General features: G+C 40.6%; 2 protein-coding genes across 2 annotated transcripts in view; one reads left to right on the top strand and one right to left on the bottom strand.

Moving 5' to 3' along the window:
- Positions 1–418: 418 nt before the first annotated feature.
- tprg1l (tumor protein p63 regulated 1-like) lies at positions 419–9,909 on the top strand. The gene is made up of 6 exons (XM_033969109.2): positions 419–792; positions 1,166–1,257; positions 3,593–3,643; positions 3,715–3,840; positions 4,975–5,128; positions 7,376–9,909. The coding sequence occupies exons 1-6, from the start codon at positions 496–498 to the stop codon at positions 7,568–7,570; spliced, it is 915 nt and encodes a 304-aa protein (XP_033825000.1). The 5' UTR covers positions 419–495; the 3' UTR covers positions 7,571–9,909.
- Positions 9,910–10,814: 905 nt separating this feature from the next.
- The window catches only part of wrap73 (WD repeat containing, antisense to TP73), a 38,757-nt gene continuing 36,296 nt past the window's right edge, over positions 10,815–13,275 (bottom strand). Inside the window, exons 11-13 of the mRNA XM_033969108.2 lie at positions 12,888–13,013; positions 11,965–12,156; positions 10,815–11,139 (exon numbers count right to left, since the gene is read on the bottom strand). Of these exons, the coding sequence (XP_033824999.1) occupies positions 11,027–11,139; positions 11,965–12,156; positions 12,888–13,013 (431 nt within the window). The 3' untranslated portion in view covers positions 10,815–11,026. The remainder of the gene's footprint in view (positions 11,140–11,964; positions 12,157–12,887; positions 13,014–13,275) is intronic.

Here is a 13,275-nt window from a genome sequence, read left to right on the forward strand (position 1 = left end):
AAATCACTGATAGCCCTTGTCACCTTGAGTGATACCGATATGTCAAATTTTAGGGTCTGGCCCATCGACTAGTACAACAAATCAAATCCAATTGGTTTAAATCTAAAATGCCTTTCTCTGAACCCCAGCATTTACAGCCAATCACTAATCTGTGCAAGTGCAGCCTCTGCAGCTCAGTGAGTGAATGTTAGAGCTGAGGTGCAGAGGCTGCACTAGCGCTGATTAATGATTGACTGCAGGACAGGTGCCGCGGTTTAGGTAGGTTTTCACCAACTGGATGCATACCAGACGTCTCGGTTTTACCACCAGGGGTCAACCCTGTCATTACTGGGAGAGTGCATTTGACAGGACATTGATTTTAGTCTACAGTTAACTGGTCAGCTTTAGTAGTCTCCTACTGTCTCTTTAAGACCAAAGAAATCAAAACAGGAAGTAAAAGAATAGGAGTCTACTTCCTCCTGGTTTCAACCAAAACATTTGCTTGGTGCGTAATGGATGAGTCTGCGCGTTGAGGCGCACGTCTCCACAGGGCACAGACTCCAGCCTCCTCGGACCATGCTGCAGCTCAACGACTCTGTGGAGCCAGGGAGTCCCGGCGCCGCGGTGCTCCACCCTGCGGACACCGAAGAGGGGGTGGAAGTCGCCTTCACGCCGCCCCCAGAGGCCGGAGCTGCTCACAGCTTCGCCCGAGCTGCCTCGGTGGCCTGCTGTCCCCCGCTCCAAACGCTCAAGCCTTTCCATGTTCACAACCCCACGATGCAAGCCAAAGTCAAGGACTACTTTGTGTTCAGGGTGAGCTGTCGCTACACGCCTCCGGTTTGTCATCTTGACTAGAGCATGTGTTGTTTTTAGAGGTGGGTAATAGCGGCGTTGGTTAGACCTCGTTTGGTCATATTTTGTTTTTGTTCAACCTGATTTACTACTCTGTAATGGGCTTGCCTACTGGTATAAGTCCTGGTTCATGTTTTGTTTTTATAGCCTACCTGGTTAAGACTCACTTTAGTTTAGTATTAGTAGTAATACTATACTAATAGAAATAGTAGGCCTATTGAATTGATGTACTGGCAGGGTAAATATCTAGTTTAGTTCAAGTCATTCTTTTTTATGGGAGTTTCAGGCTGTTAGTTATACACCAGTAGTTTAGCCTATCATTGTTTATTCCCAGCCAGGAACCATCGAGCAGGCGGTGAGCGACATCCGGACCGTGGCTCTGCCCTCAGAGGACGGGGAGGTGCAGAGCGTGTGGCTGCTGGCTGAGTGAGTCTGTAAACACACCATTGACTAAATATAGATTCAAAAAATATGTATTTATTGCTTAGTTCCTACCAGAGCCTGTTAAAACAGATATAAAAGACAGGCAGAATAAGTTTGTGATTGGAGAGTATGGCTGTACTCTCTGTGACATGTTGTGACTCTGGGATTTCAGGTTACATCTATCAGTACAGACTATACTCAGTGGGCAAATCTTTATTGCAGAACAAATGGAGGGTGAAGGATGGGTCAAATGCTGATAGCAATTGGTTGCCAAACCTACTTGTGCCCATTGTCATCTGGTCTCTGAAGCTAAGCAAGGTAGGGCCTGATTAGATGAGAGAGCAAACTTAAAAAAGTAAATAAATTAATTAATAATACTACTACTAATGATAATAATATCCATTTTCTTCCACTTATCTGGGGCTGGGTGTCGGGGGCAGCAGTTTAAGCAGGGACTCCCAGACTTCTCTCACCCCAGACACGTCCTCCAGCTCCTCCGGTGGGACCCCAAGGTGTTCCAAGGCCAGCCGAGAGACATATTCCCTCTCCGGGGGCCTCCTCCCAGTTGGACGTGCCCAGAACACCTCCCTAGGGAGGCGTCCTGATTTCTCTCGACGTGTAGAAGCAGTGGCTCTACTCTGGGCTCCTCCCGTGTGACTGACCTCTTCACCCTATCCCTACGGATACACATACGGAGGAAATCCATTCCGGTCGCTTGTATCCGTGATGTTGTCCTTTCGGTCATTACCCAGAGCTCATGACTATAGGTGAGGGTAGGAACGTAGATTGACCGGTGCTTTGCCTTTTGACTCACCTTTGCCTTCTTTACAAAAACAGACCGATACAGTGACTGCATCACTGTAGATGCTGCACCGATCCGCCTGTCAATCTCTCGTTCCATCCTTCTCTCACTCGTGAAGGAGCCAATTCTCATATCAGCCACTTCACACACAGGTCCTGGCTCAATGAAGCCATTAGTTAGTTAGTTAGTTACTTTATTGTCCCCGAGGGGAAATTTGTCTTCACAGTCAAAAACACACAGAGAAAAACGCCATACATACATACAATGCCACACAAACAGCAGAGATGAAATCGTGTAGTTCACAAAACAGACTCCTCCGGCACCTGGCTGCGCCTAGAAATTCCATAAATATAATGAACAGAACCGGTGACAAAGGGCAGCCCTGGCGGAGTCCAACATGCACTGGGAACAGGTCTGACCTCCTGCTGGCAATGCAAACACAGCTCCTGCTCCGGTCATACAGAGGCCAAACAGTCCTTAGCAAAGGGCCTTGGATCCCATACTCCCGGAGCACCCCCCAAAGGACACCACGAGGGACACGGTCGAATGCCTTCTCCAGATCCACAAAACACATGTGGACTAGTTGGGCAAACTCCCATGAACCCTCAAGGACCCGATGGAGAGTATAGAGCTGGTCCAGTGTTCCACGACCAGGACGAAAACCACACTGCTCCTCTTGAATCCGAGGTTCGACTATCGGTCGGATTCTCCTCTCCAGTACCCTGGAATAGACCTTACCGGGAAGGCTGAGGAGTGTGATTCCCCTGTAATTGGAACACACCCTCCGGTCCCCCTTCTTATGCAGAGGGACAACCACCCTGGTCTGCCAGTCTAAAGGCACTGTCCCTGACCACCAAGCGATTTTGCAAAGACGTTTCAGCCAAGACAGCCCCACAACATCCAGAGACTCGAGGTAATCTGGACGGATCTTGTCCACTCTCAGAGCCTTGCCACCAAGGAGCATGCCAACCACCTCGGTGACTTCAGCCAGGATGATGGATGAGTCCACCTCTGGGTCCCCTCGGAAGACTTGGGATTGAGGAGATCCTCAAAGTATTCCTTCCACTGTCCGACAACAACCCCAGTTGAAGTCAGCACCTCTCCGCCCGCACTGTAAACAGTGTTGGTGAAGCACTGCTTCCCCCTCCTGAGGTGTCGGACATTATTCCTTCACTCCACACTCTGGTGGTAAGCTTCCAGTGACCGTGGAGTGAATGAATAATGCACAACTCAATATTCTAAAGCAACTTTGAGCATCTGGGAAAGTACTATGTAAGATTAACACAAAAATGTAATTATTCTATGGTAACCATGTAGTTTTCCCTACAGCAGGGACAGAAGATTTGACATAGGTATTTCACATTTTGCAGTTAAATGGTTGTGTATGAATGAGGATACATTATAAAATAGTATAGTGTAACAGAATTTTTAATTACAGTTTTTGGCAACTCTCCCCATCTTGTTGCATTGTACATTGATTTACTAAAATCATTATCTGTCCAAGGCCCAAATAAATGTCTCCACTTTGATTTCCAGGGTTGATCACTGGAACAATGACAAAGAGAGACTTGTTCTCATCACTGACAGGTAACAGCATGTCAGAAATATTTTTGTGTTTGGGTTATTCAGTCATTAACATATTTTAATGATGCTTCAAGGTCTCTTCTGGTCTGTAAATACGACTTCATCAACCTGTTGTGTCAGCAAGTGATCCGAATCTCCCTAAACGCAGTGGACACAATTTCCATCGGAGAGTTTGAATTCCCACCAAAATCTCTCAGCAAGTATGTGATTTGAACATGCACAACGCAACTTTTTGGTGTAGGATCAGTCTCCAAGGAGATCTTAATACTTTTCCCTGGAACATTCCACATTAAATCTTGCATTTATTCGATCACAGTTTTTTTATTGTTAAAGAGGGGGTATTTTAATTCTATGGGTTATTAACAGCTGTCACATAACATCTTTAGATCACCATGTTACCTTTTATTGTTTTGAAAATGCTATAGTCACTGAAAACACCGCATTAACATGTTTTATAAGTTTCACTTCTTCTTTTGACGATCATCAGGTTTGCCAAGCTGTTTTTTAGTTTTCTTAAATGCTTTTGTATATTTATGGAGAATTGTTGTTTGGGATAATGTAATCTTGTGGGCTGAGCATGGCACGGAATCTTACAGCTAAATTTAAAGAGGATTTGAACAGGGCCCGAGAGAGTTTGCTAAAATACTATATGGATGACATCTAAAACCCCTTCAGGCATGTTTTTTAATAAGGGAACAATGTTATAACATGATAGAAAAATAGAAAAAAAAGTACATTTGGTATAATAGCTTTTCTACAAAAAATACCTTGAAAAACATGCATTCATACTGTGAGGTTTGCCTCTGCACAGATCTGACCTGTAACTTGGCCTGGTGGTGTCCCCTTGACAGGGAAGTACAGAATAATATCTCATTTTTTAGACAGAGGGACATTGGGGACATGAGGGACACCTCATTGGTCATCTATTATTTTGAACACAATAACATTTCCTTCACCACAGATTAACATTCTGCAGAAATCTGCAATGTGATATTTTCATATTTTTCCTCATTAGAAGCCATATTTGTTTTGATACTGGTGAACCATAGATGTCCCTGATTGGCTAATCCACCTGTCAATCACACCCATCTGATCTCTTGGAGAGTAACCGGTGATCAGATTCACATCTTTGTAAAGTTTCGGCGAAGTGTGTATTTTGGATCCCAGTCAAGGTGTCACCTGCTTATCTCATATTGTCATACTGTTGAACATTCTAGGCATTACTTTACATTTTGTTGAAATACATGGGGGAAAAAAAATCAGTTCCAGTCCTACCATTCCCTAGGCAGACGTGACCAAGCACATGTTAATAGTCACTTTTTTGTGTGTTGCAGGAGAGAAGGGTACGGAGTGCGTGTGCAGTGGGATAAGCGACCTCGAGCCTCCTTCTTAAACCGCTGGAACCCCTGGTCTACAGACATGCCCTACGCCACCTTCACCGAGCACCCTATGGCCCGCGCTGATGAGAAGGTGGCTTCACTCTGCCAGGTACCACATGTTTATGTTTCATTCAGAGGTGGGTAGTACTCAGTTACATTTATTTGAGTAACTTTCTATTACTCATTGTAACAAAAAGTTACAAGTAGAGTGAAATAATTTGTGTTTCTTGCACTGCTCCTTCAGGTATGAAGGATATTTAGTTTTTCTCATTTCTATATTGATACTTTGAAAATAACAAATGTTGTGCATTATTTATGGTTTTGGCATTCCATTTACATTCACTTCAAATTATAAATCAGAAATTATGTCCTTGCAATTATTCTTACTTGAGCACTAATTTTCCCAAGTAGTTTACTCTTGAGTAATATGTAATTTAAGGCAACTTTCAACCTCTACAGTGCTCTGGTGGCAGTGATACTTTGTACAACAACAACAACAACAACATTTGTTTGGCATTGACCCACATGACAGTGGAGTATATCAAAGCAGTCTATTGTGCAACATGTCCCTACTATCAAACCATATAACACAACAAATTTATGTGCACTCATTTAAAGTCAGAGCATTTCTTCTTTATTTCTGACACCATGCGTCCCTTGCTGCTGACAGAATTAACTTTGTTAAGCTGCCACTCAACCTGTTTTTGTTTTTTGGTAATATCATGGCTGTGGCTCCCAAATAACACTGCTTTTCGTGTTTCAATCTCCCTGATCAGCATGACCACTTCCAGACTGGTACAGTTCACTTTCTTGCATGGTTTTGCATCCATCTTGAATTACTTCTGTACCAACCTCATCCCACCCTTTATAAATATGCAAAACATGTCGATAAGGCAATTTGCATGTCCAAACAAGGGGAGAACGGGTGCGCCCTGTGCGTGAAACAGGGAGGAATCATCTACACATACCAGTAAGGTAGACTGGCATTTATGAATGGTGTGTGTGTGTGTAGGGTTTTATAAATCTTGTTTCTGCACTTGAAGTTTGTAGTACATACTCTTTCAACACACTTCAACACACAATTGCAAATGTGTGTACAGACACAAAAGTGTCTGTACATTTAGTTACAGCTGGTATCTATGAGTACTACTTTTAAGTTATTATTTTTTAAACCAAAATATTACATTGCCAAAAATATATTAGTTGGCAAATGATGCCCAAGCCCAGTGATAGTTGTAGTTGTTTACTCTTGGTTGTTGCACACTATATTTTGTCTGTGATAATGGTGTCGCTGGTGCAGGTCTCGTAAACAGCTCTGTGAACAATGGACCAATACTTCTGTGCTCAATGCCCGAGAGAGCTCCATAATCTATAAGCGTGTATAGTCACGTCTTTGTCTGTGAAGCTGCGTCTCCTACCTCCCTACCTGTATTATGCCTACATAATACTCTGACCTATATACACATTATTATTATTACTTTTTAAATACATAGAATAAAAAAATAAATCAGTTTGTAAAAAAAAATGTATATTGTCTAATTCGGGAGTGTGTGCGTGTGTGTGTGTGTGTGTGTGTGTAATAAAAACTATAAAAATAAAAACTTTCTTTTTATTTTGTTTTCTCTTTGTTTTCCAGTTTTAATAGTTTGGTATGATTGACATGTTCAAAATGTTTCATGCACAAACACACCTAAATATATCATATAGAGAAGCAGACATGAACAATAGCATGTACAATGTACAAGACATGCAACAAGAAACTCAGCAAATGTAAATGAAGTAAATTAAAAAAAAAAAGTGTTTTGTAGGTTTGTACGTTGTAATCTTGGCTCATGCCACTAGATGTCACCACACCACTAGATGTTCCCAAGTTGTGCACTTGTTAAGTCAGATTTTATTATACATAGAAACGCAATTATAATATTGGCTAATATTTCTATACATTTTATGGGCCTGTGTACTAGGGATGCATCATGTGAGAAAGTATGTGAAATTCACAATTTTGTCTAATGTCTCTTAATGATATTATTGCATTATTTCAACACATGTAAACGCATAGCAAGTCCAGTTAAATTCAAACAAAAAGTAAAAAAAAATAATAATAATTTACTGGTGTTTAACAGAAAATATTTGGCTTTTGGCTATTTGGCTTTTTACCTTTTGAACTTTTTTTTTTCCATAAAACAACTGTAAATCCATTACCTGCAATATTGCTTTTAATGCAAATATAAATATTGTGTTGTATTGTGTGCACATCACTTGTGTATGTACAAAAATAATCACTCATGACTGCAAGCTATGAAAAAGCTTTGGGGATGCAGTGTGGGGAAACTACTGTTTATTGATTTATTTTTAGTTGGATAACTTCCGTGGCCAGCTGGTCCAGGCAGTGAAGAGGGCACACAAGGAGAACCCAATCCCCGGCCGGGCTAACGGGGTCCTGATCCTGGAGCGACCACTGCTCATCGAGACCTACGTGGGCCTTATGTCCTTCATCAACAATGAGGCCAAACTGGGTTACTCCATGACCCGCGGCAAGATCGGCTTTTAAGCACAGCAGCACACCCTGTCTGTGTTCAGGTTAAGCAATAGTCTCCATGGAGAGTTATTGCTTTCCCTGGAACATTACACAGTATGGCCATAAACTGTATTTCCATGAAGATGAGCAGGTGAAGCTGTCAGGCCAAGTTAAAGGTTAGGTCTGTGTAAAGGCAAGCCCGCTCACAGTAAGAATGAATGTTTTTCAAGTTATTTCTTAGCAATGCAAACACCCGCAACTGAATAAATGCCAGAGAGATACCTTTAATGCCATACTGAGGAACATTCCAGGGAAAGCAATAACATCTCCTTTGAGACAAGCAGGTGGGAGTCCCTCCACCAGAAAAGTTATGTATTGCTTCTTTAATTCTGTGTTAGGGATTGCTTCACGGATTTGCTATTACAAGAGTCTAAACTCTGAGTCTGTTACTATGGTTACCGAACTCTGTGAAGATTCTAGGGGCAGGAACACAGCAACATTCAGAATTCTTTTTACTTTATATGCTGTGTTTATGTGGTCCTCGGGAATTTCGGAAATAGATCTGCTAAACTGGGCAGTACCTGGAGGACTAAAGTGTGAGGGGAGGAGGGGTGAGTCTGAAGGTATAAGGAACAGTGTGACTGGTCAAAGTATCCATACTTCAAGCATGGCCCCTAGAGCCAGGTGTTTGTAATCAGGGCAGTCCTGCATGATGTCACAAACTACCTGAAATAGCCACTGGAGCCAGGACACACCCATTTTTATACATTTCTGACCACAAAGCTGCACATGTACCTAGTTTGCACTTCAATTGCCAAAAAAAGGATGGGGAATAGTAGATAATTCTGGTAAAACACCATATACAGTTACAGAAGCAAAACAAAAAAAAAGTTGTTCTAGTGTTTAGTTCCACTTTGACTAAACATTACTATACATTTACTGGTTTATGGCATGGATCTATAATACTTCAGTTTTACTGTCAATTGTCCAAGAGCAACAGATTTGCACAGGAAAGAGTTTAGTTTAGCTAGCTGGTTAATGTTACACCTGTATTAAAGTAAACAATTAACATCTAGCTTTTGAGAAGACTAACAACAACAAATCTTACAGGTTAGCTCTATTAAATGTTATTATAAGTGAATGACGCATGCATGTGCATGCAAACAGACATCTCATCCTGGAATCTCAAGGACCACATGAATGCAGCAATAGTTGAGGTTATCTGTCAAATTCTTTTAACATTTCTAAATAAATTGAATATTTTTTCTTATTTGTATATGTAGCCTATGGTCATTTATATTGTATTAATTTATTATTAAAATACTTAATTTCAGATTACAAGACATAAAATGTCTACAGTACAATGTGGAATATTCTGCTCATAGATGGTGGAAGAGACAAGTCAGAAGCCAGTGGTGAGAGAGTGCATGAAATGGTCAGTCTTGTTCAGTTTTAGGCATTCATAATGACCGTGGCCGTCTGCCTAAGTAAAGAAAACTCAGGGGTCTAGTCCCATTATGAGGTTGAACAAAACGGCTTGGACATGATAATAGTTATGTTATAGATTTTAATTGTGTATAAATATTAGATGATGGGAACTTAATGCTGACATCCACATCTGCTTCTAAAAGTTTAAAATTGTACAAATTTTTACACATGGAATTTTGCTTATTTGCCGAATTACCTACCCTCCCCAAGGCATTTCAATGGATATCCATCTTCCACTTCTCCAGGACAGCAGTTTAAGCAGGGACTCCTAGACGTTCCTCACTGCAGACTCTTCCTTCAGCTCCTCTGAGGAAATCCCAAGGCGTTCACAGAGCAGTTCCTCTAGTCTAGTCCAAGCTTCTCAAACTAATTTGACACTGTTAGTGGATAAGGTGTTGTTGTCTTTTCTTTTTCTTATTTAATTTTATTTTTTTATTTTTTTTGCAAGTGCCAACAACACAATCAACAGTAATTAGAAAAATAGATTATATTATATGTAAGATGTCTTGAGAGGCAAAATAACCCCAAAAATTCTTATGTGAAATGAATTTATGTCTCACTTCATGTTGCTATGTTTGTAATACTACTACTTGTGGGTTGTGGTACTATGGGTGCCTGTGTGTATTGTACCCCAGCCTGAAAATTTAAATATTGAATTTTATGCAACCAAAGGATTTTTTCATGTTGTTGATGCTATGTCAATGGATGTATCCTGCATGGGGTGACTGCACTGCATGCATGTGCACTTTTGTATGTCTATTATTTTAGTGTAATTAAAACTACACTTATGGTTATGTTTAAATAGCTATGTATTGTATTAAAAGTATGTTGACGTTTTTGTTGCCTAGTTTTTGGATAATAAATGCTTACATTCTTGGGTCCTATTTTTTGTAAATATATTTTTTCCTCATAATTTTCTTTCTGTCAGTTAATTTTAATTGATACTTTGCAGTGGCATCACACTGTCACACAATGCACACATTAGCAATGCAGCCTGATAGGTTTTTAGATGATCTGAAGAAAAAACACAAAATAGATTTAAAGAACACATTTTCAGTAGCCTGTGACCAATACAAGCATTCATGGTGCTGTTTTACATGTTTGATTTTCAACAAAAATGGTGAGACTGAAAAACTGTTGGCTAATTTTTAGCTGGCTTGGGACTCTTGAGTTTTGTTTTGACAGTCTTTCCATAAAAATTAAAGTCTAATTTAGACAGCAAGAATTTGTGTTATAATCTGAGATGGTGGCAAGGGCCTATGTAACTATGGGAGATTCACCACTTTTGAAAGAAATATATAAATGTTGAACCTTATTTTTTTGAGATTGGGGCCACAACCTTTCCATATTAATCTTATGGCTTAAAGTCCTTTCAACTGACAACAATCACATCTTTAGTGTTGAATAATGGCACAGTTTTCGGAGATTAAAATAAAACTTTTATACATATGCTGACAGAGAAGACTCTGTGCCAGTTTTTGTTTCATGTGCACAGGCCCAGTAACCAACAAATCTGCAATCTGTCAGTTAAACAGCAAATTCCACCATAGAATTCTGACCTGTCCTCCCTCTCTGTTTAAGATATAGGGAGCCTACAGTGTGATGTCACATGAACTCAACCTATTAAAAATAATTTAAACATTATGATTAGTGATAAGCTCCGCAATTGGTGTGTTCCAATTCATTTAAAGATTACATATTTTTAATATTGTTTGGACATTTTAGCAGCATTATTTCAATTAGATTTTTTCCTGGTCAAAACACTATAAAGACAAAATACAAAATCAACATAACAAACCAATGCATTTTATTCAATCAATTCATATAAATAAATACAAAACTAAGTGCAATAGAAACTATAAAACTATACTGTCACAATGTATCAATTGAACATTGACTTTTAAGTGGAATGTTTCAAAGTTGTTTTAAGTTGTATCTAACAGATAACAGTACAGTGTCATTACTTATATACATTCTACATTGTGTCCATATACATGTGTTCTACTGCTGGTCCTGTTGGGTCTCCATGTAGCACAGGCAGAGCTGGTCCTTCCCGAGGAGGATGAGAGAGTCTCCACTGCTATACCAATTCAGGGACTGTACCTGGAAACCACCTGCCACCAAAAAGAGGAATCAGAGAGTACAGATTTACTTAAGTGTTGAGATGAGTGCTGTCAGGTCCAAGGAAGCAAAAATGGGTAGTTTTAGTCCAGGCTATTGAATAGGACCTTAGTGACACGCACTGGAACTGTCTATTTGTTGCCCACTATCCCAGAGCACACAAGACATGTGCCATGTGTGGTTTGTTTCACTCAAATGAGCATGTGACTGGTATAAACCAGACATCAGTTCTGCGGATGCTGCAATAATAACACAAAAACATGTGTAACAGAAGAAAGGTTTTGAGGATGTTTAAAGTCAATGTGTTAGAAGATTTTTCTCTTGAGAGTAATGGACATTGAATGTGCACTTTGGGCTCAAACCTCTCTATTGTGGCACTGGACGTTAGTGCCCACACAGTGTTCCTTATGTCACATAGACCCCCTGCTCCAGCGCCCCACTGATTGTGTCAAATGTCACTTTTTTTTAAAAATCTCCTGTAGGCAAAGTGGCAAAACAAAGTGAAAAGATACTGTAAACTCATTCAGTAAACAGCAAGACTGAAAAACTGTTCTAAAAATATCAGTCAGCATGGACAGGAGCAAAACGAGATGTGGACCTAGAGTCCTGTGCGTCAGGTAAGTCTGCAGAGACGAGGGGGGAGGGCACGAAGGAGCTATGAGGGAGGAAAAAAAAATCAGCTTTTATTGTCTTGCCCCACTCTACTAGTCAATACTGTGATAATATTATGACATCTAATTCAACTATGTAAATAATAAAATGGAGGATCAAGAGTATTAGTAAGAAATGCAGTTATTGTAAGATTTCAGCCACATTACCTTCTGCTGGCACTTGCACAGCCACACAGCCAGCTGGGGACCACAGGAAGAGTTTGGCGTTGCCGGTGCACAGAGCGAGACGTGGTTGTCGAGGGTCCCATTGGAAACAGCGCACAGGGGCTGTCTGCTCCAGAACCGCTGCAGAGCTCATCTGCTGCATGTCCCACACCCACACCACACTGGGCATACTGTCTGCACACAGAAAGAAAAACACAAGGAACAGTCACAATCATCTAAAAATGAAAGATTTAGGGCCGTCAAAAGTACCAGGAATCAGATACTAATCAATAAAAAAAAAATAAAATCACATTCACAGGGCCGAAATGAACCTTTCCTGAATAGATTTCAAATGATCTTGAACTATATCAGTACTGCTAGTGTAAGATCATATAGCCTAGTATACGCCCATGGAACATTATGGAATCTACTGGAATGACTGAGGAATTGTACAAATATAAGGCCACCTGGTAATGGTAAGAAAGTACTTGCATTACCAGGTAATGGTAAAAGTTTTAATGTTGAAAAGCACATTCTATTTTCTAAATAAAGAGTGTATTTATAGTCATTGTAGTATTGGAATTGGGATTTTCCTTTCCTTAGTATTGAAATCAAGTTTGAAATGTTAATAATATGACTACACTATATGGAACTTGAATGGTTGTACAGAACCCAGCACCTGGAGACATGAACCCTCAGCACAATGTGATAGTATTGTCCTATCCAGTCTAGTGCAGTCCAGTCTGGGTAAGCTTCTGTTGTAAGGAGTATTATACCTCTGATGATGTAGGCCAAAACAAGGACAGAGCTGGCAATTTCTCTAGCAAGCACTGAGTCATAGTATCTCTGCAGACTGGCAGGTGGGTGAACCCTCTACCACACTATGCGCCCCACTAGCATTGAGCCACTTATCCAGCTGCATTTACCATTTTTAGTAGCCAAGTAGCGGCTGTCAGAGCTGAATGCCAGACTGGAGATGCCGATCTTGGGGTTGGCGCGCTCTGGGTCTGGTTTAACCACAGGGAGATGTATGGGCACAGGAGATGTCTCATCTGCAGAGGGCAACAGTGGTAAGGATCAAGCAAGTGCAGCTTAAAGCTATTGGGTATTAACTGCTAACACATAACATATTTAGATCACCATGTTGATCTTTATTATTTTGAAATTGTATATTCGCCAAAAACAACACATTAACATGTTTTATACGTTTTCACTTTAGTTTTTGACGCTCTGAGTCCCCCCCTCCCCCTTCAGAGTGACATCACCACACAATCAGCGTGCATCCTGCTAATGAAATTACTGCGCATCGCATCA

This window comes from Periophthalmus magnuspinnatus, chromosome 7 (genome assembly GCF_009829125.3).
Source record: "Periophthalmus magnuspinnatus isolate fPerMag1 chromosome 7, fPerMag1.2.pri, whole genome shotgun sequence".
Classification (NCBI taxonomy): Eukaryota; Metazoa; Chordata; class Actinopteri; order Gobiiformes; family Gobiidae; genus Periophthalmus; species Periophthalmus magnuspinnatus.

Bases quoted from the DNA above. Each gene is read 5' to 3' on its own strand.
- tprg1l (XM_033969109.2), top strand. From the start codon at position 496: ATGAGTCTGCGCGTTGAGGCGCACGTCTCCACAGGGCACAGACTCCAG. The intron at 3,644-3,714 runs GTAACAGCATGT...TGATGCTTCAAG, and splicing joins CTTGTTCTCATCACTGACAG to GTCTCTTCTGGTCTGTAAAT. The intron at 5,129-7,375 runs GTACCACATGTT...ATTTATTTTTAG, and splicing joins AGGTGGCTTCACTCTGCCAG to TTGGATAACTTCCGTGGCCA.